Genomic DNA, 26,975 nt, shown 5'->3' with positions numbered 1-26,975 from the left:
TGACACGAGCAGTAGCTATAGCCTCAGAATTCCGAGGTTTTCATCAAATTAGATTGCTTCTCACTGTGCCTGGCTGTGGCGACATCTGCATCCTATTTTATTCGCATTTCTAGCTTACAAAGACTCCTTTTTTGTGACTCTATCCCCTTCATTATAAGGCGATAATCTGTCGATAGAGACGAACTTCTGTGTGTTATCAGCGCGCTTTATGCTTGCGGATACCGGCTTCACGTGACACACAGAATAGACCTTAATGAAGACAGTGACACAAATCAAAACTCTGCTCATTTGCCCTTCATTAGTAGCATGGCCTTAACCTACAGAAGGTATGTGTTTTATCAATCACTGCCTTAACGCGTTTTGCACAACTGCAGTCAATATTAGGCCCTGGCTCAGCAAACTATATTTTACAGCCGTCTTGTGTTTAGAGCGTTAGGGGCTTAATTTTCGCTGCGCCAATTTTAAAACCACAAAGACCGCTACCAACTGCCGAAGGAAATAGTTCAGTGTAGTCGTTTTCATGGGAGAGAGAGCTTGAAAATTTGTTGCGTAACGTGTTTCGCCCACAGGTATATCTTCATAAGCCCTCGGAGAAGACGAGCATTGTTGGTTCAATTCTCACTCGATATTCGGAAAATTTTCAACATGAAGGAAACCCAGCGTGAGCCAACACTGCAGATGTAGTGAATTTACTGCGAATGAGCAGGGGCTGTCATGAGGCAAAGCAAGGCGGTGATGGGACAAGTGCGTGAAGCAATAACTCACCCTCTATCCAGCGTGCCGGGGAAAGCACACAGAAACACAGAGGGAAAAAGCAGGTCACACATAGGTCAAAATTCTTGGCTTATTCTAATAGCTGGGGACAGAAAAGGCATTGGAATAGATATGAATAGAATAAAAGTATAACAACTGTAACATGCCTTTCGGTTGTGTAATTTCCTGCGTGAAGTTATACTACCCTCTTTCACAGTCAACTAATAGCACAAAATACTGAAGGTGCAAAGCAGATTCTAATGCTCGAGTGAACTTTCCCACAATCCCTGTGGTAGCGACTTAGTGCCGACCTATTTTCATATTCCCGTTCATTGACGAGTGTGCTCTGCGGATCTATATGTGCGGATGAAAGGGGATTCGTTCAGAAAAAACGTGGTTACGACATAAGAAACCAGTCTGGTGAGAGAAAATCATGCATGCTTCTCTTTCCCACTGCGTAATGCTGTAGAAGTGGACATAAATTAGGTAGATCGAAAACTAACGCACGTGAGGGAGGTAGAGGGCGACACTTCATTCGAATGACATGAATTCTGAGTAAACCCTACTCGATAACAATAATTGACAGGCATTACTTCCCAGCGCACCTATTTCATTGGAAGCAGCCACGAATGCCAAAACTGACTTAAGCCTTGTTCTGCACATTTTTTCTCAATACCCTCCTTTTATATGCACTGCTTCCTTTCACCCGAAGCTACAAGACGCATTCGGCATTAATAATTTTGTGTAATATGCAGTAAAATTGTAGTGCAGTACTGATCTATCAAGCACAATAAAAAACGCACCCTGTCCAGTTCGAGGGCTTTCCGGATCCTCTGGCGGGCCTTGACCTTCGCCACCGCAAACCATCCTTGAACTGAATCGGCGAACCACAGGTGATAGTTCTGCATTGTGAGCTGCGCCCAGTCCCTGAAAGCGATAGGTCACACCCAAACTATTATATAATCAGCATTTGAGGTATACTGAAGAGAGATCGGACAACGCGTTTTTTTCTCAACCACAAAACAGGCATATTATCCAGTAAGAAATAAAATGAATTAATGTACGAATGATCGGGATGGCTTTTTGGCCTGTACGTGGAGCGGGAAGATGGCAGTGGCAGTTTTCCGTTCTCTAGTATCAAGTTCATATGTCAGTCACGCAAAGAAATATAAACCTCTCGTTACTGCATAGCACAATGCTCTCCTTCGTGCTACTGTTGTCGCGACACGGATAACAATGACGAAAGTTCTCATTGTGACTACGGCAAGATGGAAAGACTAAAATAAAAAACTGGCAGTGACTTAACTTGGCTATCCCTGAAATTCAGCGAAAAGCCAGGATGCTTGTTCAGCGTCTGAGGCTCGTCCATGACAGCTCCGCTACACGCTCGTGACAACCGTTCTATATATATCCGCATGACCAAGTGGCTATGACATGGTAACACATGGTCTTACGACACCCCCATCGGGTGTCATCACGTGGATTCCCATCTCCCCATCGGATGTTCTTAAGGTCAAAGGTCAACCCAAAGGTCACCCCTTGTCAAAGGTCGGAGGTCAAAGGTCAACTAAATGTCATGGGTCAAGGTCAGGGTTCAAGGGTTCGACACCATAACTGTACCACATATGGTCACACACAGCTTATGTGCTTGAGCTGAAGGTAGTTCAAGGTAATTATCCGGCCCCCATGACGACTGCTTTACCTAGCGTAGTGAAGCTTTTCGCTTTAAAAACAGTAGAAAGATGTGCTAATAGTTGCGCTACTCACTCCTGGGGGATGTGCTCGCGAAAGCGGACGAACTCCTGCAGAGCCATGTACAGTTCAAAGAGGGCTGCGCCCATAGAGATGTGCTCCTGGGACAAGTCCTGAGCTGCCGAGTCGATGGCATTCACTTGGCCGCACACCTCCTGCACCTTGGCAGGGAGCTCGGCACCGGCCTGCAGCAAGGGACGCGAGAGAGATGTCAGGCTCCTTTTTGCAGTAGTGGCCACCCATCTGGTGAGAAGCTAAGGACCTGGCTGCATCTCTTGCTGCTGCAGCGACGCTGCAGCCAGCGCAGTCAGGCCTCCGTCTAGATGCAAAGAAACTTTGGGGAATACTCTAAAAGGGGTGCTTAACATATTTCTGAGAAACACCTAAGCTGCATGAACCGGACTTACTCGAAGTTCGGAAGCGACATCATATTAACTTGTAAATGCTGATATGGTTTTGGTACTCCGCTTGAAGTTACTAATTATATAGGAACCATAGAAGCCTAAATGCGCGAGTAGAGTATATATTTAAGCCATACCAACAGAGCAGGTAATTAGGCCAGATGTACCAAAATTACAGCGATGTTTAACTTCGTTTTCTCATCATAAATGCGTCTCGACATGAGCTGTAATTGCTCCTTTCATTGGAGGTTTATTTAACAATCGGATACCATGGTTAGACATTTCCTGCTTGATGCTACACAGTGCTTTCCGATGATATTTGTCTCTCTGTGGCTGAACAGCCCTTTCGGAAACGTTAGAAGCACGCGGAGAAATGTCAACAACAGCGACCAGCGGAATCCGCCGAGACTGCATGCCAAAATTGCCCTGACTTCGGAAGCGATAGGAGATACATAGCCCGGTGCAACATTATTGAGCGTGTTAAGGGGGGCGCACATTCGCAAGCACAGTGAATACGCCCACAAAGCTGACAGCACATGGAATCCTATTTACAAAGCCCCACACGCCAACAATGGCAACCCACCTCTGGGCAGAGCTTCCTGGCGACGCGTTCACGCAGCTAATGCAGCGTGCGAAGAAGGAGAGAAGAACAGTTATGAAAAGAGCACAGATTTCGCCACACAAAGGGGTGAGCGTGCGCACCGCTGCCGAAAATAAATGCTTACGAGAGTAAACTGTCACAACCTGAGCACTGAAATAACAAATGCCAGCCCCGTGATTACAGAGATACCACCGAACGACGTGCCCTTATTTGGTCTCACTTACGGCGATGGGGCGTTTGTGTCATGCCCATGACGCATATTTGGCTGTGGCAACAAGGAGCTCCAGAATTAAGAGATATTTAGCGATTGCAGCGAACCACGGTCATGTTCATTGGAAGAGCAGCCTTTTCAAGCATATTTTTCTCTTTTTTTCAGGCTCAAAACTAGTATACCCAGAAAGCTTTAAAGAGACAAATATACAGGCCTCCTTGTTTCAATAACTATGACAACGCAATGTCACATACACGTCAGACAAAAAGATCAGTCAGATAGGCTCCCGCAGTAACCCTATTGCCATCATCATGAAGAACGCAGTGAAGTGCTCTAAAGGCAATTTAACTGTCCGCTTCCCTAAAAAGCATGTTCAGACTTTCTCTTCCCATCCAAAGAAAGCATGACGTCGCAATTGCTGAAACTTGGGTACATAAACACACCGGTATTGCTATACATAACTTGCTTGGGAGCTGGTCAAGGTGAGTGCGTTACTCTACAGCAGCATACATTCATGATCTGCTTGATGAACAAGATTTCGTTAGCGGCTTCCCGCCAGACGAACATAGAAACTATAAGCGAAACGAGATAGAAACGTGAACATAGAAATACTACATTCAATTATCATCGGCCGTGCAGAACTTACCAGTTTCTCTAGCTGCTTGTACACGACTGCCGTATAGTTGACACCGACGTACCTGAAAACCAAAATATGAGTGAGCTGTTATGCTGCCTGTGTAAGCCGACATGTGACCAAGAATGAGAGACGAGGCTTTGAAGCTGATGAAAAGCACTCGAAAACTGTCGCAGTTTCTAATATGATCACAGAATTTCATACCACATTTCCTCTTGGCGACATTACAGAAATATAACAATGCAAGCAAAAAGTAAAAAAATCGGATCCTCGCTCAATCTCTATTTAAGCCTAATTACATTTTAACTCCTTTTGGTAATAGGAAGTGCGGGAAAATGAGTAGTCATGACTGATTCGAGTCGGACGAGCTCTAGCTAAGATATGTTGCTATAACCACGAAAAATATACCAGCGGGTGCTTACGTTTCGAAGACTGGATTGTAATACTTGATGCCCTTGTGGAGATCGGCGTTCAGAGCGTTCGTCAGTTCGGTGAGACTAGCAAGCACCGTTTGCTCAGTCTGGAAAATAAGATCGCACACTATAAGGCACAGATGCTTTTAGTACATTCAGTAAGAAATTACAACTGTAAAGTCTCGAGTTCGTTCCTCAGAGACACGCATATCAGCCGAAGGTGTTTGTAGTCAAAGGACTAGACATCCCAAGCACCGCAGCGTTGTATGAATAGCGAACCCCCCCCCCCCCCCCCCACCCCCCCCTCCATTTATGGTTGCCAGTGCAAACTTGAGCTTATAGAGTGCAAAAACCTTGGCAGCGCTCCATTCTGTTGCCTTCGAGCGAATCTCTCGCAGCCCGAAAGACGTGCTGCAGTTTGAGCTCTTCTGTTGGAGTCTACTTTAGTGGCACCTTCGGCGCTTTCACCCATCCTTCTGTCAGCCTAGACGTTGCGCGGCAAAGACCCTACAAATATGCAGCTTTAAGACTACTTCTCTTCCACGCCTAGGAACTGCGGCCTTGCGCAGACACACTCAGAACTGGGTATGGCATCGATTCAGCAGCGCAATAGTAGATATCAATCTTTTGAAAAGATAACTGGTTCTGAAAAATGAACATTTTAATTAACTAAGGCTTTCTATGTAAAAAAGCTTCGCAAGCAAAACTTCAGAACAAATACTTCAAAATGGAATCAGTTGGTCCGCAGAAACTACAGTACATTCTCTCCTGTAAAGATCGTGGCAGTCAGTAAAAGGCGGTCTGTTTGAGCGTTTACTTACGTCTTCTGCTTAACCGTTTTCCTTTCACCTGATTAAAAGGAGCAAAAAAATGAAAACAACCAGTCTAGGTCGACAGGTTAGCCTGAAACTATGTCAAGCGTTCGGATCTATGCAGGCAGATTTATTATATCCGGGAGCGATAGCGATTCGTACCTTTGGCAGACGCCGATCACATGACCACAATTCTGGAACCGCTATATATGAAGATTACGCAGAGCTTTCTATATGAGGAGCCTACATTGCAGACAATAGTTCTAACGTGCGTATCATTAGATGTGTGTGACGCGACACTGATAATGATAACACATGTAGTCTAAGCAGGTAAAAGGACAGGACCGGCCAAAAGCCCCATAAAGAAGCCTCGCGATTTTTTTTTTCAGACGCGCGCCCACATCGGGCCAGCCTATCTCTTCGTAGCTCGATTTCCAACTTATTACCCCAACTTTCTTTACAGCGTAATTAATTCGTTCTACATCCTTATTTGACGTAACGATATTTCAACTATGCTACAAGCTGTCACAATTTAACTTCAGTTCTAATCATTGTCATTCCATATTTCAACTTGTGACATCTAAACCCTCTCGACCAATCCTGATTTATTGTGACAACGCGCAGCTTTTGCTCCAAACGTTTATAAAGCACACCTTGTGGCCTGAACCGCCAAAGTGCTACTTTTTTTCTTCAAAAGCACAAGTGCTTCAATGAGCAATTTGCTTTTGAAACATCTGTTGCATTGTTTTCCTGTTTAATGATGATAAGCTGTTTCGTTCCATGCCCGCCAGGAAGCGATTCTCTATGATTTGCTTTTTGGACGACAGCCAAGAGATGAATTCCTCACTCACCAGAACCAAGGGTTGGTGAATAGCATGGGTGCACCGAAACCAGTCGGCACAGCCTTTCTGCAAAATAAAACGGACAGCGATGGAAGCGCTCAACATTGCACTGAACAATCGTTCTTTAATGGCATACAAGCTTTTAGTTTTGTAGGCGCGTGACTTCCCAGCCTTCCAACCAGCACACCAGTAATATCATTGCAACAGCAAGACAATAAAGAAGGTACCGAGGTGGTCTCGAAACGTTAGATTTAAAATAAATTATTGGTTAATGTGTGTATTTCTCAACTTTTATTTAGAACCCAACCAGACTGACTTCTGTCGAAGACACTCTCGCGCAGTAGTCGACCTCAGATGAACGCCCAGGGGAGACAGTCCTCAACAACTATAACATTAGAATGACGGAACTCACAGCTGACAATAAATTTCTCCCGCTGGAGACGGCAACAATCCTTCCAGAAAAGCTGTCATTCATTAGCTACTTTGGATGTCACAACTGCAATAGTATTTACATGGGCTTTATTGTAGCTGATCATCAGAAAAGGAACACTCTCATAGTTTTCAGGCTATCAAAACGCACGTACGCAGCAAACCTAACGCATTCTTTTTGACAAGCCATGAGTAAAAGTCTCAGCAATAGCAATACCACGGCCTTCCTAGTCAGCTGCTTTTCTGACTTCCAGTTTTTATGCGCCATCTTGTAACTGGTTGCATGGTGTAACTGGTTATAGAAACAAGACACATCTTATATCTGACCAATTTCGCTTTTACCTCTGTAAACAGGAAAGCAATACATTTAAATTTGCGGCTAATGTTTTCTTATTTGAGACATGCACATGCCTAGATTGATGCTTTGACGATAAGCTCATTAAAAGCCATACCTTGAGTGTGTTGGTGATCTCTACGCTAAGCTGGTTCCTAAAAGGACAGCACCATTGGAATGCTTTCATCTTGTAGATGAGTGCCAGACATCTGCGAAAAGTGGTGCAAAAGCAGTTATATCTCAACGAGAAGTGAGTATCTAAGTGTTCATAGCAAAGGCGCTGACATAAACTATAAAAATACAGAATAAACTCTGCGGCCTTTTTTGTCAAAATGCGTCTGTTTTTTTATGGTTTTTGTCGGGGGGGTTTCGTTATTGTCTTTAATTCTGGCAAATTATTTCATGACCTGTTTACTGCGATCGCAGGTAGTGTATGCACCAACACTGTTACGTTGCGGCCAGCAGAAAAATGAGGCGCGATGAACGACGGCAGAGATATAAGATTTTAATGGCCGCTGGCCTGGCACGAGCGCTTCGACCGGCGCCACTGTCAGCTTCGTCTACTTCGTCACAATATGTTAAAAGAATGGAGCGAAAAGAAAGTTGGCTCGAACGCATTTCATGGAAAGCTGAGTGGGTGGTTGTCGCTATGTTTCTTTTTCCGCTCTCGAAGTGTTCCGTGTGAAGGGGTAGGAAAAGCAAGTTTAGAATCGAGGATAGATTCCTCACTTTAACCGCGAAAAGAGTGACTAAACAAGGAAAACCGAACAAAAATGCCACAGCATGTTTACACGCAGAGAAAACAAGACAGCTAGGAATAAACATGTTGCTAATCAATCTCGTGGCCTCTTGTCTGTCAATTTCAGGTGACGGGACGATGACAAGCGAGTTTGAAGCAGCAATAAAAGCAATAAGCGCGCACTGTTTACGAGGGGAAACAGAAAGCAATCATGCTGAAGCCAACTCGCAAGAAACCACATGTAGCGTTTGCGCTTCTTATAACTAGCATTATTTGCCATCGACGCTGAACAACGAAGCATAGCTCACGGGAACAGATGAGATCGTATATTTGCCCACTGTCTCAGCTGGTCAGCTGCCACTTTTTTTCTAAAAGAAGGTGTGGTATAAAATACATTGGAGCCTCAAGCACGTCGTTCAAAATTTGCTTGTCTTGCTGTAAAACTAATACTGATTGATTGATTGATTGATTGATTGATTGATTGATTGATTGATTGATTGATTGATTGATTGATTGATTGATTGATCTATCCATCGATCTATTTGTTTGTTCTATTATTTATTAATTCATTCATTCACTGGTTTACTGACAGATTTATATATTTACTGATCGATCCACCTGACTGCCAAAATCAGTCGCTCACTCACTTGAGCAGATGAACCAGCTTGTGTTCGGCTTCCACGTGCGACATGGGAAAGAGGTCCCGGTGCTTCTGAAGGAGCTCGAGGCAGTAGTCGATGAATACGTTGAACGACTCCGCCAGACAGGCTTCCTACGCGCCAGGAACAATATAAAAAAACCATTCAGATGAGCGGGACAAACGCTTTATCTCTCTTTCGCCTCTGAAGACATGATTAATGATGCCTGACAAAAGAACCGGCTCGACAGAGTCTTTCCATGAACTGTCATTTGTCTTAACAGCTTTGAGAGACATACCACGGACCTCTTAGTAACTCTGTTGGTAGCGGGTCGTCTTTGTTCTTGTCAGAAGAGACAATTTCTCTTTTGTGCTGGTCTTTGAGACCTTTAGGGCCGTCTGGCCGGGGTGCCATTTGTTCTTACCGATAATGTATATGGTAGCTATCCATAGATGGCGCACTTTTCTCCTCTTCAGTAGCATGGTAAGAACCATGGCAAAGATTCCTTTGTCCTCCTTTCTGAAGAGTGGGGGCTGGCTAATCTCCCAGCCCCCCGTTCGTGAGCACCAGTAGTTATTTTGCTTAGTCGTTAAACGCATGTCCATGTTTCGTGCAGATTAGAAAAGTAATGTGAAAGCAGACGGGCCAAGAGAAAGAGCACTGCATATTGAAGTAAATGCAGTATGGATAAAAACACACGTTTTTTGCGCGGTTTATCGAAGACCGCTGACAAAACAGAGGAAGCGACAGAATGTGGACGTGACAGCCGGGTGGCATTGAGTAGAGTAAGTTGTGAAGAACACACGCATAGAAGAGGTCTGAGAAAACACAGATGTTCTTCCTTGAAAGGAAGACATCGTATGCGCTGCAGAAGACATTACAGAACATAGGCTTAAGCACATATATTGACAATAGGGCGCCACAGATATACAAGCGTCCACTACGAGGACGCAGCCAGCGCAGACGTAACACGCAGAAGTGAGCGCATATATAATGTAGCAGAGATAAACTCACAGAGTAGCCTCCAGTATCTGCTGACAATATCTCTGCCGTACTCCGCCCTACGTTGCAGAAATTCAGTGATCTTAATAGAGGTAAGTCGGTATACATACAAGTAGCAGCCCATCAAGCTACTGATCGAGCTGGCCAACCGGCCAAATTAATTTCGCGTGTCACCAAGCTGAAATACTAGGTAGAACCTTACTTACAGTTATTGAGGCTCTTGCCTGGGTTCTCAGAGTTAAATACCAGCTGCCCCTAGCCCTCTCTCCTTCCTCTCTTCATTTCTGAGTATGTGTACGCGTTATAAAAATTTCGAAACTTATTCATATCCACATAATCCACGTCACTGTAGTTTTTCATGCCGCTCACCTTGAAAGCGCTGACCTGTAGTTTGCTTCATAAGTAAATAGTTTTCGAAACGCAACTAGATAATATATGTCTTCACTTCGTGCAAAAATATTGATCCTACCACGCCCGTAATGCGTCATAGTTCTGAACTCAGCGGCAGGCCTTAACACGGTAGTGTCTCAAATCCCGAAGCCACTCTTTCAAATAAACTTAGTTTTCAGCGCAAGTATTGCTTAAAACACGGAAGGGCTGAGAACATGCATAAGAGGCAAAGAGAACCCTCACTTCTTGAGGCAACAATCGACCTCGCTGGCCCTCTGGTCCGTACTGGTTCGCTGAAGGCTCCTGGCGAAAGTAAGTGACGTCATTGAGTGTTTTGAACCAATAGAGGTGTTAGTTTTTCATGCCTGAGAAGTCAAGAGGGCGCCTGAAAGTTGCCCTGCTCATGCCGATCACAATGCGGAGCTTTTTGGAGGCTTCTCCGGATATGCAAGGCTGTCGGAAAGATCTGTGGCGACAGGCGTAGATAGATGCATACAGTCATACAAGCGAAGAGGGCGCTGCAGTAGGAAAGCATATTGAAGACATACCGCAGCGAAAAGAGTCAAGAAAGAGAACTTGAAAGTAGACTGAAGTTGAGAGCAAGATCAGAGCAGAGAGACATTCAGCAGCCGACCACCAGAAGCAGTGTTAGTGCTCTCAGCAGTCAAATGAGGCAAGAGGTGCATTTGAGGCGGTGATTCCAAGAAAGACATAGATCGTGGAAGATGATGGCAAATCGATCAGACAAAGGCACCGTTCAGCAAGCTCACTTCTTTCTTCGAAATCATGGGGCTTGTGTCCTCCTTGACGTCGGCCTGAATGACAAGCCTCTCTCGTAAGGGGATGTCCTCGTTGGGATCCTGAAAGAAAAGGACTGACATGTTACGCACACATCTGACCCTAAGTCTTCGCAGGAGTATTACAGTATTTTACGGATAGCAGGTATGCCGTTTCAGAAGCCAAAGTCGACGCAGAAGCCAAAGAAGGAAGCGATGAACAGGGCCAAAGGCAGCCAAGCGTCTTGTCTCACATTTCATTCTTCTGTGCAATGCACTTAAAGCAACGACGCCGTTGTAGTTTGGCGTAAATCTTCGTCCTTCATGACCGCAGAGCTCGGTCGTCCATCACAGGCGTATCTTGCGAAAGCAAGTTCTGCCAAAGCAAAGAGAAAAGCGCAGTTCAGAAGTGGAAGTGCTGGAAACAGGCTTGTCGTTCACATCCGTACCATCGCTGTTGCAGGCGCCTCACTTTAATCGGTAAATGTCGTCTTTCTAACATTTTAATTCTTCTTTTCCTTCTGCCTCTGAGCGGGAACTGACTGACTCATCTGAAGGGCATCACACCTTTCAGATCTCAAGAAGACAAATGCGTGCTGACCGTTTTCGGTCACCGTAAGCTAAGGAAACAAAGGAAGTGAGTCTCACTGGAACACCAATACATTGCTCCACCGGACTTCTGGAAAAGGCTGCAACTTTCCCTTTCTTTGCAAGTGTTTTAGCCAATACGCTGTGTCGCCTCTTGAAGCTGTGTGTATAATTATAAGTTGTACATTGAGAAGCGCATAGCTGAAGCATCAAGCAGTCCTTTGTTGCAGCGCACATAATCCTGTCCACCACAATCACTAAACGCATTGTGTCGGTAAAGAAGAGTTTGCGAAGGATGCTGAGGAAGCAGTTGAAGACGCAAAGCACACAGCAAGTCCAAATAGACTCTTTGAAACCGTAATCTTCAAAAGGAAGACCACATCAATCGCAGTCAATCCACACCTCGATAGTGTCCTTGACCACGAGTTCTCGTTCTTCATCCACTTGGGGCAGCTTGTTCTTGATGCTGGCCCGCATCGAGGAAAACTTGCGCTTGCGTTTCTTCCAAAACTTAACCAGCTTCCGCTTTAAGACTGGGAAGCGGCGCTGCTTCTCCTCGCCCTTTTCGGGAAGGAACTCTACGCTGACCTCTGTGATGTCGGCGTCTTCGCAGCGCAAGGCCCCGTTGGCTTGGCACTCGCCCGTAGGTCCTCGATGTCCACCGGTGTGTGCTGCGTCCTATGCAGTTATCGCATGTAGCTCGAGCCCACACGTAACGGTTGAATTAACGATGTTTTAGGCTCCACTGATGGAATGCAGGCAACATATGAATGTACATTCATGTGCGTTCATGGTACAGCCTAGATATCAGTTCCGCAGACCACATGTCTGCGTGTTGACCCGTCTAGTCTTGGACCAGCTGGCACTGGCAACGTAGGTGCAGGACTACCTGACGCTTTGCGCAGCGTCGCAATAAAGTTCTCTCTTTTTCCCTGCGCTCTGTATCTCAGATTGCACAAGTTCCCTTCGGGCTGATTAACGATGCGTTAAGCCAAACAGCTTTCCCTTGCATTAATTGTCCTCTTTGCTGTATTCGTTTAGTATTTTTTTAAATTAATTCCAGCACAAGTAAACCCACGTGCTCCAATTATCAAAGGGTACGTTCGTACATTAATCACAATAATTATTTGCGTGTACAGTAGCCTATTATTGTTTTGATTTATTTAAATTATTTGATATCAGTATGCTTACCGGATGAATGCAGTCGCAACAACCACGCATGAGAACGAAAAGACGCGCCAAAGTTAGGCATTACCGCGTGTAAAATGCAAACTTAAGGAATGTCCAAATCATAGTTAACATAGATCTCAGCAAATAAATTTCGAAGTTTGTTGTACAATATTACTGCGTCAGCGAAAGAAGAAATTACGCAAGACGTTACTGCGAGCGATATAGGGATGAATGATAAGATTGTGGTTTCTGAACCGGTACTACCAGGAGGTCGTATTATTATAGGTCCCTACTACAGATCCACTGCTCTTAATATATTTTGAAAAACAATTTTATGTAATTTATTGTGTTTTTCGTACGTCAAGGCCTCACAAGAACAGAACACCTGCGTGAAGGAATAAGTTTTGCGCTACTCAGAATATAGTAAACGCGCAGATAGCTTCAATTCACTGTCCTTAGTTTCAATGATCTTTTGGTTCGGGGCTTCGTACCTCTAGAACTCAGTTTAGAAACAGGGCTTGAAATCTTTGCGATTTTTTTCCACTAGATACGAATGTCTGTGTAGCCAGGAAGCTTTTCTTTATGCATGCATGTTTGCATTCACGCATATACCTAGCTGTAATTATTCTCTCACCAATTTAAAACATGGAAGCCACATAGGCCGAGCTAAGCTTTTATCTAATCCAATGCGCTGCGACTAATCTAGCTTGTGTGTCTGATTGAAAACAAGAAGAGAAAAAAGGTCTCCGAGAGACGTCTTCCCGCTTAGTGGTTCATGTGAACAGCGTTACTAACTTTGCACCGAAACTCCGCGTGACTGTATACGAGAAGACAGAGACAACTCCGTACAAAAGGGGGCGCGTGCAATCCGCCGCGTAATTACGCAGACGGCGCCGTGAGGATTGGTTGGGCTTACCTCGTCCCTCGAAAGGGGTCGGTCGGAGTCTTCCCAGGCCCGGTCGAGGTCGTCCAGCAGTTGTAATAGGAGGGCGTAGTCCAGGGACACACCCATGTGCTTCCTAGAGTACATCACCCACCGGCTGCACAAGAAAAGGAGACACCGCAAAAATAAAAAAAGCGCGAAGTTCTTTTCCAAGCCCACAAGAGTGTATTCAGTAACGTGTCCCGTACGCGCGCCCCTTTAAGCCTTTTTGGTTACTATGTGTAAACGTTAGTTCTTTCGCATTTGTCTTAGTTACTGCTCTCAAATACTGCACATCGAATGCCAATAACTTTGCGGCTGGCTTTACGAATGGCTACAGATTTTGCGACAATCCACGCTAAACTATTTCAAGCCAAGCACAAGAGTTAAAACTCTGAAATTCGCTTTTAACACGAACGCATCGACGTTTAATGGTAGCTGTGATGAGTATCAACTGGTTGTATGCCTTTATCTGCTGGTTTTCTAAGGATCAGTGTTCTATCTGAAAGGCCTATATTTTCTAATTACTTCGCGTAACCCTTTTTTTAACGCCAAACGATTGCTCACCGGATAAATGGGGATGTTCGTGGTAACAACATATTACGACATGAGCGCTAATACATTTTACGCCGTTAAAATCATCTCGTACAACTTGAAATGTAAAACTTCCCCTGATAGAAGAGATCAGAAATGATCAAGCTCTGCACGCAAAGCTGCTTTCCCGTGCAGTGCGATTACATCCGGTTCGAAGCCCGGGCTCCAGTTCACCTTCCGAGCTAGCGTTAAGGCATATCCCTCTCACGCTCTTCTCCTCAGTGATTCATGTCCCAAAGCACACCGCGCTGTGGGAGGCATCGAATTAATCTTCGCCAAATCCGGCACCAAGCGGCGCGAAATCGCCACTCTCGCGTCTCGCCGCAAACTGAAGCCGGTACACAGCGGTGGCCCGACCTTTTCTCTGGGGGGATTAACCGCGTAATCCCTGTCTCATTGCCCACAGTGTGTATTGTACCATGTGTTAAGGAAGAACATATAGCGAACTTTTCTTGCCTCTTTGCGCCGCCTTCCTCGTTAGCTGTGAACTTTTACAAATACTAGTACATCTCGTTAGTGCTTTGTCCGGGAAGTTTTAGCCGTGGTTGTGTAGTTACCTCAGTGCTTTGCAGTGAATAATGTCCGCGCGTTAGCGTACGCTTCTTCAACAAAATGCGTGCTTAGGCTGCTCGGTGCATGTTGTGACGTCATAACAGCGGAACAAGCACAGAGGCAGGAAGTGGGCTTGAGGACATACAAGGCGCTGAAGCTGTGGTCCTGTTCCGGCTTCGTTGCCTTGTTTTGGTTGGAATTTCATCCCAGTGCCAACACCTGGTTTTCTCCTTTAGGGCAATTTTGTGCCAAGCCATTCGGGTGGTTTTAATGTAGAAATGCACTGTACGGTTTGGGCGCTAGATTTTGGCCTAATTTTCTGCCCACGTATCGAGACAACACTTCTGCGTCCGCAATGAAACGCTCACCCGACTAACACTAACATTAAAGGCCACCTGTGTCTTTGAAACAGTACACTTAACGCATTTTCCCCAAAAGCCAATTATTATTATTATTATTATTACGCTTCAAGCATTGGTCCTTAGGCGGGAGGTCATGTTATCGATTTCATCCAGCTGAGCTTGGAAGGGAACAAAGTATAAGAAGAGGCAGAAGTTCCGGCCAAATAATAAGATTCCCGCGTGCTTTTCATTATAATTACCTGAGTACAGGTAAATAGCCACCCGATTCTTGGCCGATCCCCCAGTGTGGGTATGTGCCATCTTTTGATAGGCTAACAACAACAACGAGATGACATACTCGACGATATACAGGGTCTTGTATGGGGCAATGCTCAGAATGTATTCCTGCAGCAGTTCCACTCGCTGTTAAGCGTCCTTATCTGCGTTTTTTTTTGTGTGTGCATACGGGTGTATGCATTCGCCAAAACAGCATTAACACACTGTAATAAAGCCGGGCAAAGCTACTGAAATACATGCAGTGCAAGAAAAATTTGCTGGGCTTCCCGCAGTTTGTGTTTTTCACAGCGGCTTGCCACTCGAAACTATAGCTCCAATGACAGTGTAGAAAGAGTTAGCACCGATTTTTTTTGTAAACGTGCCATCTGTATTCCGAACAAAACCACTATTCGCGTTTTGTGCACACCTGGGCCGCCTTCCTGAAGTCTGCAGGATAAAAATGATATCGATCTTTGTAATTAATGACCCTATAAGTCGCAAATTACTTCGAATAATTTAGAGGTTATGTGCGCAAATATATATATCACAGTATCTTGATGGTATAAACAGAGAAACAAAGAAAAAGAGTCTGAAAGTAAAAGGACTTTCTTCTATACTTTATTCTATGCCTCTTCGGGCTAGCAGACGAGCCATGTAAATTCCCTTCAGCGCCGGTGAAGCGAGCAACGCGTTTTTTCTGCGTCATCGGGCCATGCATTTTTCACTATCTTTCCTACGCGCACTGTTACTCACGAGCACACGCGCTAAAAATCAAGGAAAACTGCCAAAAAGCATGACGACTGCGATCATTTTTTCCTTCATTTTTTTTCCTTTCTGCTCATCTCTCTCGACATTCACCTTCTTTTCTACGGTTGCTGTAATCTAGCTGGTTCAGGAAGCGACTGCATGCATATACACACGTTGCAAAAAATTTCCGCATTTAAGGCCAGCCATATTTTTACCGGAACTCTATACACGCTGAGCACTTCTTCCACCAGTCGGAGTATTTGTTTCCGCTCTTTCCCATTCCGCCCCACTTCCAAGCCGCTCCAAAGCCCTTCCTATCATCTTTTTATTTTCCCTAATCCGTGATCCTTCGTCTCACCTTTTTTCCCCTTGATCAGGTTGAAAAAAAAAATCAGTAAGCTCATCGCAAGCGCGCTGAAGCGGTTCCCCAGGCGGAGGCGTTAATAAAGCGCGGGCAAATTTAGCAGCTTGCATTGCCTCAGATGAAAGATATGATCAGCACACCTCCTGGTCGGCTTGCGTCTGAATACAAGAGGTACAAGAAAAAGTGTTCAAAAGGTGTTCACATAATATGCGACGTAAGTTTCGGCGTCAGTTATTATGAGAGGAGTATTATATGTCATTTGGGAATGATATATGTGTGTGTGTGTGTGTGGGGGGGGGGGGGGGGGTAGAGAGAGAGCGGTAGGCAACAGTCACCAAAACCAAGATGCAGAGGGGAATTTTTTGTTAATTTGTAGTGGTGATAAGCGGGAGAATAATACTGAATTTCTCGCTTAAAGAACACTACTTATAAAGCAGCAGAAAAAACAAAGATGCCGCAGGTGGGATACGAACCCACGACCTCCGAACATCGCGTCCGGTGCTCAACCAACTGAGCTACGGCGACGGCTGTCCAATCTGCTGCTCTCGTGGGTATTCATGTTTATTGCGTGTAAGCGAATCTTGAGAGAGTTCACAAGCGCCACCCTCGTCCATAGCAAAGGAAATGAGGGGCTCGTTTGTCAAACGAGCCCCTCATTTCCTTTAAGTTGTCTGATATATATATATATATATATATATATATATATATATATATATATATATATATATATATATATATATAATATATATATATATATATATATATATATATATATATATATATATATATAGGATATGAAATTCTTCACGGCCACTGATTAAAAATATAGTAAGTTGGGGAAGTCACATTGAAAAACGTAAAGAATTTATTCAACGTTTCGACCAGGGACTGGTCTTTGTCAGGACTGGCAAAGACTGGTCTTGACAAAGTCCAGTCCCTGGACGAAACGTTGAATAAATTCGTTACGTTTCTCAATGTGACTTCCCCAACCAACTTACTATATATATATATATATATATATATATATATATATATATATATATATATATATATATATATATATATATATATATATATGTATATATATATATATATATATATATATATATATATATATATATATATATATATATATAAATATATATATATATATATATATATATATATATATATATATATATATATATATATATATATATATATATAGTAAGTTGGGGAAGTCACATTGAGAAACGTAACGAATTTATTCAACGTTTATTAACGAATATATATATATATATATATATATATATATATATATATATATATATATATTGTTCATACATATACGGTCTTATATATGCGCAAACGGAAATGCGCTAATGGGGCCACATGACATGATGAGAACAAATTACCTAGGACCCATGAGTGATGTCATCCTAAAAGGCTGTAACAGCGTTGGGCTCAATACCGTACAGATTAAATTCTCTAAAGGCCGGAACTCCCCAACGTGGAACTTTCCATAGCTACGTTTCCAGAGAAGCATTTGGCAGCTACATGTCTCATGTTTCTTGCAGAATTTTCTTTTCCTTGAAAGGTAGCAAGCAGAAAGAAAGCAAAAAAAAAAGAAATGGAAAACGAAGAAGAATAAAAATAGTAGGCTGCAGCAAACGAAAACTGCTCAAAGTATTCTCGCAGCAAATCCTAAACACAGTAAAACTAGAAAACTGCGCTTTAAATTGTGGCCTTTCATGCTGCTGTACTTTTATTCGTTTTTAAAACACACCGTATTGCCCCCTCTATGTGACTCGGCGCTTAGGACACCACGGACAGCTCTTTTCAAGTGCTTATTGGCAGGCAGCCTAGAATGATAACGATTTCAAGGCATCTACAGAAATTCCAGTTAAGATAGCTAGAGCATAACAATAAAACTAACCTACCATATAGTGAGTGGAAAAGCAAGACGCCACCTTAAGAACCGCAGGGATAAACATAAATTAGAATGCAATCCCAAAACAAAAGCGATCTTGGAGTCCTACACTGTCTTGGCAAGTAACCGACACACGGACGAAAACCACGAGAGTGAGCTTCTGCAAAAGCAAGAGCCAAGCAGCTACACCGAGGCGTGCTCCCCTCAGAGGCCAGTGAAATTGGAGGAGCCGTGCGATTGGGTTCTCAAGGGAGGCTTTTCCTTATCGCACTCAGCGGCTTTCAAGAGCCATGCAACGCACAAACCGCGTTGTGGCGAGCGAGTACAGAGCCGAGGCAGTTCCTTTCTCGCTGCCTCTATTCGCGTCCCGCCACTTTGGGTCGTTGTCTCGGCTCACGAGGAGCACAAATCCACTCGGGCGTCAAAGTCCCAGGGAGCAAGATAGGGAGGCGGAGGATGAGAAAGGCGAGGAAAAGCAGCGTTGCCTAGACGACCGCTGATGGCCTCCAAGCCGCACGGCTTTGTCGGGTCTCCGACCGCGGATCACAAGAAAAGCCGCCACACGTGTTGTCCGCACTGACGCCAGTAAATCGACCTAAACTAGGCAACTGTACGCTGCTAGCAGACCCCTTTGCTTTCAAAGAAGCTCGGGTAATTTTGAAAGGAGAGCCAGTTTTCCGCGGAGACGACTGATGCCTTCTGGCGGCACTGCGCTGTACTTGAAGTATGGCCGTCACCAGAAGCATGCGTCAGGTAGCCTGGTGTAAGATAAGGCATGAATTGGCAAGCCGACCATCGCTTAACTCCCATCCGTTCTTGCCCTTCACCTTTCTTTTTGCTCTTAGAAGTATGTAGTGTAAAGTATTTATTTAATTGTGTTGCATTATATTTTGTTGTATTTATTAATAATAATAATAATAATAATTGGTTTTTGGGGAAAGGAAATGGCCTGGTATCTGTCTCATATATCGTTGGACACCTGAACCGCGCCGTAAGGGAAGGGACAAGGGAGGGAGTGAAAGAAGAAGGGAAGAAGCTAGGAGGTGCCGTAGTGGAGGGCTCCGGAATAATCTCGACCACTTGGGGATCTTTAACGTGCACTGACATCGCACAGCACACGGGCGTCTTAGCGTTTTTCGTCCATAAAAACGCAGCCGCCGCGGTCGGGTTCGAACCCGGGAACTCCGGATCAGTAGTCGAGCGCCCTAACCACTGAGCCACCGCGGCGGGCCTATTTATTACTGGTGTAATTACGTTTATGGGATTTCAGCAGGGAGCCGAAATGAACGTTATAGGGAAAATAATGGATAAACGTACATGCTAAACAGAAGTTAAACCAAGGAAAAAGTAATGTCATATTTGGGATTTTTTTCCCAAATTGGCATACAAAAGAGTACGTTGGCATATAAGGCACCAGTTCTTGTCGAGCTATAAGTAAGCTGAAGCAATCAAACGACACTATGATTTCTAAGACAGCATGTACAGCCGCCCGCACGTTTAACACGAATAACTAACAGCGCAGATTAGACTAACGCCAGCTCCGTGAAGCGTTAGCCACCTGGTGCAAGATCACGCTCTCATATGTTTGCTGCGGCTGACAAAAGCTGGCGCGCAGTTCGATCCGACTGCTTTCTCCACCTGTGCCCCGATCGCTGCGTAGACAGCGCGCTCAAGAAAGGAGCGTTTTTCAGCGTTTCGCTCGCTGTTGCCGCTTCGTGCACCGAGACAACACGTTGCAGTTTTCCCATCGCGTTAGCAGCTGACGATGACATTGGTGCACGTCGTGAGAGAATGAATAAATGAGAGAAAAGGCTGACACTAATTCATACGGCAGATTTATTTACTATCAAACCTTACCAGCTGCATGAGCTCGTGCTAGCCCTGACGATTGTTTTTCGTGCCTAAAGCGCAGCACACAGATCATAACATTTATTTTTTTAGATCGGCGGCCTAGGACCAGACTAGAAAGGCGCAGGAACTGCAACAACTTCGCGCCCAACGTACCGATCCCGCGATAAGAAAACTTCAACGTGTTGCCTAGGCGCGCGGATGAAATTGCAAGTTGACTGAAATGTGAGCGTAGCGAAGCAAGTCTTTCTCGGCACTATGCACCCACCAGATGGCCTGCTGCAGCTCCGTGAGGTCTCCCTGGATGGCGTGCTGTTGGAGGATGGTGAGAGACGGAGCCGGAAGGTCTCCCGCCCACTCGTAGGTGGGGCACTGCAAGCAATGGTTGAGAAAAGCCAGTTTAGCCGAAAGAAATGAGCCCCACGACTTTTCGCCCACCGCTGAGCCGAAGACGTCATAGCAACAGTAGTGCAACTTAGCCTCCTGCCCTGTAGGACCTGCTTGCACTTGCTCAGACCCCAGATCTGAATCGCAGCGCCTCAAAAAGAAATGTTTTGTTGCCCAGCAGGTGCAGGCGGAAATGCTACGCAGTCATTGGTCAATGAGTGACCACGTCATTCCTGATGCGATTACGTCATCAGGTTTTCTGTTTAGACAGATATTCTGGTGCTGCTACCACGACGCCATAACCATACGGAGACTTCCATGATACATCCAGCGATGTAGAACACGAGTAAAACGTATTAATCTACCGTTTCTCTGCATTCTGAGCAACATGAAAGAGCTGGGAGCGCAGTTGGGTGTCCCTTTAACGTGCTAAGTTCGGCTTCAACCCCGTTTTCTTTTCGGGTGCCTTGCAACGCAGTGTAAACGGAAATGAAGATATCTCATTTTCTGTTAAATACATTGCGTTCCTCGCCCTGGTTGGTGCGCTGCCCACAAGAAACTTCTAAATGGCATTCGAGAAGCGTTACTTTGCTGTATTACGTAAGTGCCCCGCTAAGCTGGCAAGAAGTCGGCGAAGAATGTCGGCGAGCGTCCTGTGCGAGGATTCGTTAGCAGAGGAAGTGTTGGCGCATCCCATAACTGGAGTTACTATACCGGTGCTATTCGCTTTGTATAGACGCTTGCTACATGGTGTCAGGTACCGTCCACAAGCCAGTGGATGCGCCCAATGAGCCCTGACCTATGTGTCCAGCATTTCGGGACAAAAATTTTGAATGTTGTAGAATTGTAGACTACTACTGTTACGAAAATATTGAGGGTTATGGTCCATTCTTGCAATGCGTAGCAACACCGTTCTTTTAAAGTTTTTCCATCGCTTGCATCGAGTAGTTAAGACTGCCATAGAAGAACAAAGGGCAACGTTTTTGATGAAAGCAAAAACTTTAATGGCAAATAAATGCAAGCCTGCCGGCGGGAGATCGGCGGACATATTGACTGTTACAGTGAAATATTAAAATATATGAAAAAATTGCATTCATAAACTTTTTCACGTTGAAAAATGATTTTTCAAGAATTCTTAGGTATGCTTTCGTCAACGTTTTTTCGCAGTTATCTCCGCATCCCTACGGCGTCCCTCATAGCCTGAATCGCTTTAGGACGCTAAAAACCACAAACCAACCAGCCATGAAAATTGTTTTTAGACGAAATGAAGCACCGAGGAAATCACAGTGAGGGATACAGCACACCGGTAGTTTTGCAACGTACCTCCAGGTGCCTGAGCTCGTGCTCGATGAAAATCCAGAGCAGCTCCTGGTGCTCAACAACCTCTTTCCAATTGTCGTCGATGGAGGCCGCCAGGCCTCGATCCTCCCGGGTGCCCAGGCACAGCTTTAGCCTAATCTGGCCCTGTATGGTGGACCGGTTAGAGCGGCCCTGCAGTGGGAACCACCGGTCCACACCCGAGGAAGGGATGTCCTGCAAGGAAAGAAGCAGGGGTGGTGTGGAAAAAACAATGCCAGAGTGAGATCAGCTGGGAAAGGCTGGTCATGTATGAGTAGCTTTAGATTGGTTTATTCGCTCATTCGCTCGCTTCTTCGTTCGCTCATTCATTCATTCATTCATTCATTCATTCATTCATTCATTCATTCATTCATTCATTCATTCATTCATCTAATTCTTCGATGCACATAAAAAAAAAAGCGCAGACCAAGAATAGCTTGTCCCACCAGCTAGCATAGCTGCACTAATATTAGTAGTAGTAGTAGCAGTAGTAGTAAACATAACTGCACCTTAAAATAGAGAGCTTTAGTATAGCGTTGGAGTAATAGAGGACCTAAGAGAAATTACGTTAGCGTGCTGCAAGCAACTATCCCCACAGACAGCTTTAGTATAGCGTTCTGAAAACGTTAAACGTGTTCTGCTTGACCCGCCGCGGTGGCTCTTAAGGCACTCGTCTACTGATCCGGAGTACCCGGGTTCGAACCCGACCCCGTCGGCCGGGTTTCTACGGAGGCGAAACGCTAAGGCGTCCGTGTGTTGCGCTAAGTCACTACACGTTAAAGATCCCCAGGTGGTCGAAATAGTTCAGGACCCCTCCACTACGGCACATCTTACTTCATTTCTTCTTTCGCTCCCTTCTTTATCCCTTCCCTTACGGCGCGGTTCAGGTGTCCGCCGATATGTGAGACACACACTGCACAATTTCTTTTCCTGAAAAACCAATTTTCAATTCTTTTTCTGCTTGACATGGAGGCGAAAGGTCTTAGTCAACCAAAGCCAGGGTACATTTGTTTCTTTCCGTTGCCAAATAATTGTTCAAAAAAAAACGTAAGCAGGTTTAAAAGAGCTAAATGTCAAGGCTGATGATTTTCACTCCGAAACCATTAATGCCTGCTGCAGCGGCCTACAGAACAATATACCACGAATAAAGATTCAAACGCCATAAAATCTCCTAGGCGATCACTGCTGTTTTCTTTGTTTTTTGTCTCAAGCTTGAAAGCCCTCTTCGTGACCGTGACGGTGGCGTTCGTCGGTTTGAGCAACGCGACGAGGTATAGCATGCTCGAGTGAGCTAGACCTTGCCCAGCGAATGAGGGCTGACTCACGCTGCGCGCTTTCGGTCAGTCGATGTAGCCGGTGGTTTTTACCGAAAGCGGCAACAAGGCAACAATGGACACAGAGTGCGCGTTTTGTCATGGCACATTTTGCAGCTGACTAGAATGGCTACTAACCGCAAACAGCCAGAAGCGGGTGAGGAGAATTCGACCACTTTATTATCCACCACGAGTAAGCTCGAGTATCTCCCTTCCTAGCAAACAGCTAAAGCTATCTAGTCGGTATATATACTATGGCGGAGCAATGGTGAGATATCTACTGTGGGTCCATGATTGCTACAACACGATAGCACGCGTACCAACTCTGAGAAAGTCGGGCGGAGGCATCCGTCCGCGCTGGCTTGCCGCCACTAGCCTCTCTACCGCTAAAATATCCCTGCCTGTTAACCTTTCCCTGATTCTGCGGGGCGGTTGAGACGCAAGTTCAGTGTGCGACAGTCGCATTGCTATTTCTACTCTCAAAACTCATTTCACTATTTCAATTGACAACACAAGCAGGGACATTAAAAGAGTGCGTCGCTTATTGCCGGCGTCTTTACAAGTGATATCATTTTGGAACCACTGGTAGCGCCATTTAGTAAAGCAGGAAATCTTGTTCATAGACCGGAAAGCTGCTCCTTTAGTGCTTCAAAAGAGAAAATAAAAATGAAGGGACGTTCATGTTACGGCGAAACATGCTACAGCGTCAGTTGTTAAGTGTTCATCCATGGTGTGTAATGTGATCGCGGACATTAACAAGGGTCTAAATGGTTCACGTATTACCTATAGTTCATGTGCCTCCCGCCTCGGTTACTAGAGAATACAGTCGTGACACTTGTGTCAGATGAAAACGCGGTGCACGCGATGGAGATGCTGGCTTCCGTGGCTGGTCACATGACTGTGACGTCATTACCGCAGTCTCTGTAAAACAACTCTATTGCAAAGCACACCAGAAAAATTTCTGTTGCTACCATTGATTTTTGGTTGCATTCTGTGATATCGCCTTGTAGTAACAACAGAATTTTCAACGGTATTGAGCAGTTCCTTGCCGCGACAAATCACTTCTGTCGGCTGTTACAACAGGCGACTTCGCTGTACTGCCGAAAAATCTATCGGTTCGACAGGACGACAAAAGAGTTTGGCGTGTTTTGAGCACGACATCGTCATTCTTTTTTTCGAGTGCCAAACATGTACACAGCTGGCGCTGCAAGAAAACAAAACGACTCTCCGACGTATAAACATCCCTGCCACTTCTCTAACGCAGACGATCGCGAAAATTCTGACAAGGTTTTGTGCACAGATTGCACAAAAAACATTTGTGAAATATTTTGATGTTTTCTCGTGGCAGAGGTCGTAAACATCGGCTTTAAGAGCATTCGTATTCCCTATTTTTTTCGTCAGCTCCACATATCCGCACCTGCCAACAGCATCATTCGTCACTAATATCTGCGTCAACCAAACCAGTGGAACTCGTCGCCACTAAACACAGGCCTTCAATCTATTCGCACCAACTTGACTCTCATCGTGCACTGAACACCAAACAAAACAAATCTGGCGAACACCGTCAATTCTCTTACAAGTCATTCACTACTAGCGCTTCAAAAGTTGCCAAACGAAGACTGTTTCACCTCCAGCTACTCCAAAGTGCTTGGTAACATCCGCGACGCAGGCGAAGCCTAGGCACGCGACGCCCAGAGTGGCCCGTCCCGGCTTCGTTTTCACTTGCTTGTCTGCATTTTTCGTGTTTTTTTCCTCTCCATAGAGACATGTATTTGGCGTCATTTTTCCGTCTCCCTTTTTCTGTCTGCTTTTCTCTTCCACGGGAACATTATTACTGCGTTCCTTTCTTACTTGTCCTTTCTTCCCATCAAGACAAGTATCACTATCGACGCGGGGCCGAAAATACCACTCCATCACACTAGCCGGGCAGCCGTCCACTGCGGCCAGGAATGGGCGACCGAAGCGTCGTTGACCTTGCTTCCAAGCGACGACGGCGGCCGATGCCTGTCCTGTATAGGGAGGCAGTCGCACCAGGCGGTGCCTTTACGGTGCTCGTAGCACCGAGCAACAAACTCGCCGCCTGCAGCAGCAACAACAAGCACTGACGAAGGCATCGGCGAAGTGATACGCAACTACATGTACTCACGCCTCTCCCTATGGGCAGTGAAAATAGAAAAAGAAAAGCTTTAGAGAAGCAAAGCGAACCAGGGTTTCCCTCCGCCGCGCGTTAGGACCGAGAAAAGTGGGGATTGGGGAAGGCGGGGCAAAGGGAGTTTGGGTCCGCAGAAAACGGCCTCGGCGTATCGCTCGCGCCCGCGAACTAGGCCGATCGATCATCGTTAATCCAACGACGTTCCCCTCCGTTTCTTCTTCTTTCTGCGTCTATTCTCGCTCTATTATTTTTTGGTTTTCTCCCGTTTTTGCTAGTTGACTTTCCCTGAAACCTCTATCTCTCTCTCTCTCCCTATCGTCTCTCTTTACTTAACTTTCTTTCTCTATGCCAGCTCCGTTTGTCTTCGCCTTATCTCTGGCAGCCCTGATTTTGCTGTCTGTACACACGGACGGGCTTGAGTGGAGCGCAGGTTAAATAACACTCGCACACTATCCCTGCTTCAATCTCTTTCCGCCTTTCTCCCCATTCACCCCCGGGAGACTTTTTGCTTCCCTTATTCCCCATCTTCATGCTCCTCCCTTCTCTTTCGCTGGCCTTCTTCCCACACTTTTCTCCGTAGGACAGCGAAAAGACTTCCAGCGTCGCCGCGTCAGAAACAGCTGTCTCGAATAGGCATCGCGAGCGGGAACGCGCGCCAAGAAATAAACAAAAAGGAAGTGGGGACAGTGTAGGGGAGCTAAAAGCCCGAGCAAAATTGGTACATCAGCAACCGCAACGGCAGGCGTAAGAGTCAGAGCTGGTGGAAGACATTTGCGCTCGCCGCGTCTCAGCGCTCGAGTTGTTTACCCACTCATTCTCCCATCTCCTTTCGGTACTCTTTTTTCTTTTCCCTTCGTTTTACTCTTTCGTTTCATCTCACGTCAGCGGTTTCGCGGCCTCCGCTGGCGGCTCGGCAGCGCGCGCGCTCTCGCCAGCAAAGAGCGGCTTAAATGTCAGAGGCACGGCCGGCGAATGAGTTTTCTCCCCTCCTCTCTCAATGTCTCCACTCTCCCTCCTCGCGCATTGGTCCGCGATGGAGAGAGACCTTTGAAGGAAAGGCGATTCCGCCGCGCAAAAAGTTCCTTCTCCTTGCGAGCCTCCCCCTTATGCGAAGGACGTCCCTGTCGAAGCGTACTTGGAAGACATCAAAAAGTACACCCTCTTTCATCTGCCTGGCGCCACGTGCGTTCTCGAGGTTTTTTGTGATAGGAATTCCTAGAATATCCTCCTAAAGGCGCAGCGTGAGTGTGGCGGATAACAAACAACAGAGCACAAGCCGGGCCCGATTTTCCCTTGACATTATCGATACAAAGAAAGGGCTCCCTTGAAAATGGATAGTATGTAGACTTGGGGCGGAAGCAAACATTAAGCAGATTCATTGATGGAAATCTGATCTTTCTCTGTCAGCCTATGAGAAAATCCTTATCAAGCGTGGAGTTTTGTTTAATCCTGTACAAGTGAAACAGAAAATAAACACCAGCACCTTCCATAGCACTTCGGGTTTCCACTGGGCGATAAGATACAGGCATTGGAGTCGGTGGGGTGTGACGATTGAAACCGCAGTGGATTTGCTCAAGTATGGGCTATTGCCATGTAGATGCTTGAAAATGGAGGCCCACACAAGTTGCAACGTTTCGATAGTTATTTGAGCTATTAACGAAGTAATTATTCAGACATCCTCCTGCGAGGTTTGAAGTTGATCTTATAAAATACAAGTGGGGCTACGATTGCGGTACCGAGCACAATG

General features: G+C 45.5%; 1 protein-coding gene across 11 annotated transcripts in view; it reads right to left on the bottom strand.

Annotated features, from left to right (window-relative positions):
- The window catches only part of LOC144100920 (BAI1-associated protein 3-like), a 334,037-nt gene that overhangs the window by 27,096 nt on the left and 279,966 nt on the right, over positions 1-26,975 (bottom strand). For 4 of the 11 annotated variants that reach the window (XM_077633833.1, XM_077633836.1, XM_077633834.1 and 1 more), the window contains 13 exons: positions 21,749-21,958; positions 20,307-20,410; positions 13,402-13,525; positions 11,718-11,993; positions 10,722-10,811; positions 10,195-10,254; positions 8,569-8,693; positions 7,301-7,391; positions 6,429-6,485; positions 4,775-4,872; positions 4,365-4,416; positions 2,521-2,690; positions 1,557-1,680 (listed from right to left, as the gene is read on the bottom strand). In XM_077633833.1, coding sequence (XP_077489959.1) covers positions 1,557-1,680; positions 2,521-2,690; positions 4,365-4,416; positions 4,775-4,872; positions 6,429-6,485; positions 7,301-7,391; positions 8,569-8,693; positions 10,195-10,254; positions 10,722-10,811; positions 11,718-11,993; positions 13,402-13,525; positions 20,307-20,410; positions 21,749-21,958 — 1,581 coding nt within the window. The remainder of the gene's footprint in view (positions 1-1,556; positions 1,681-2,520; positions 2,691-4,364; positions 4,417-4,774; positions 4,873-6,428; positions 6,486-7,300; positions 7,392-8,568; positions 8,694-10,194; positions 10,255-10,721; positions 10,812-11,717; positions 11,994-13,401; positions 13,526-20,306; positions 20,411-21,748; positions 21,959-26,975) is intronic. The other 7 variants (XM_077633838.1, XM_077633840.1, XM_077633839.1 and 4 more) reach the window with 4 other exon arrangements.

This window comes from Amblyomma americanum, chromosome 8 (genome assembly GCF_052857255.1).
Source record: "Amblyomma americanum isolate KBUSLIRL-KWMA chromosome 8, ASM5285725v1, whole genome shotgun sequence".
NCBI classification, from domain to species: Eukaryota; Metazoa; Arthropoda; class Arachnida; order Ixodida; family Ixodidae; genus Amblyomma; species Amblyomma americanum.
Note: the sequence above shows the minus strand (reverse complement) of the source record. Positions and strands in the feature narration are given on the sequence as shown.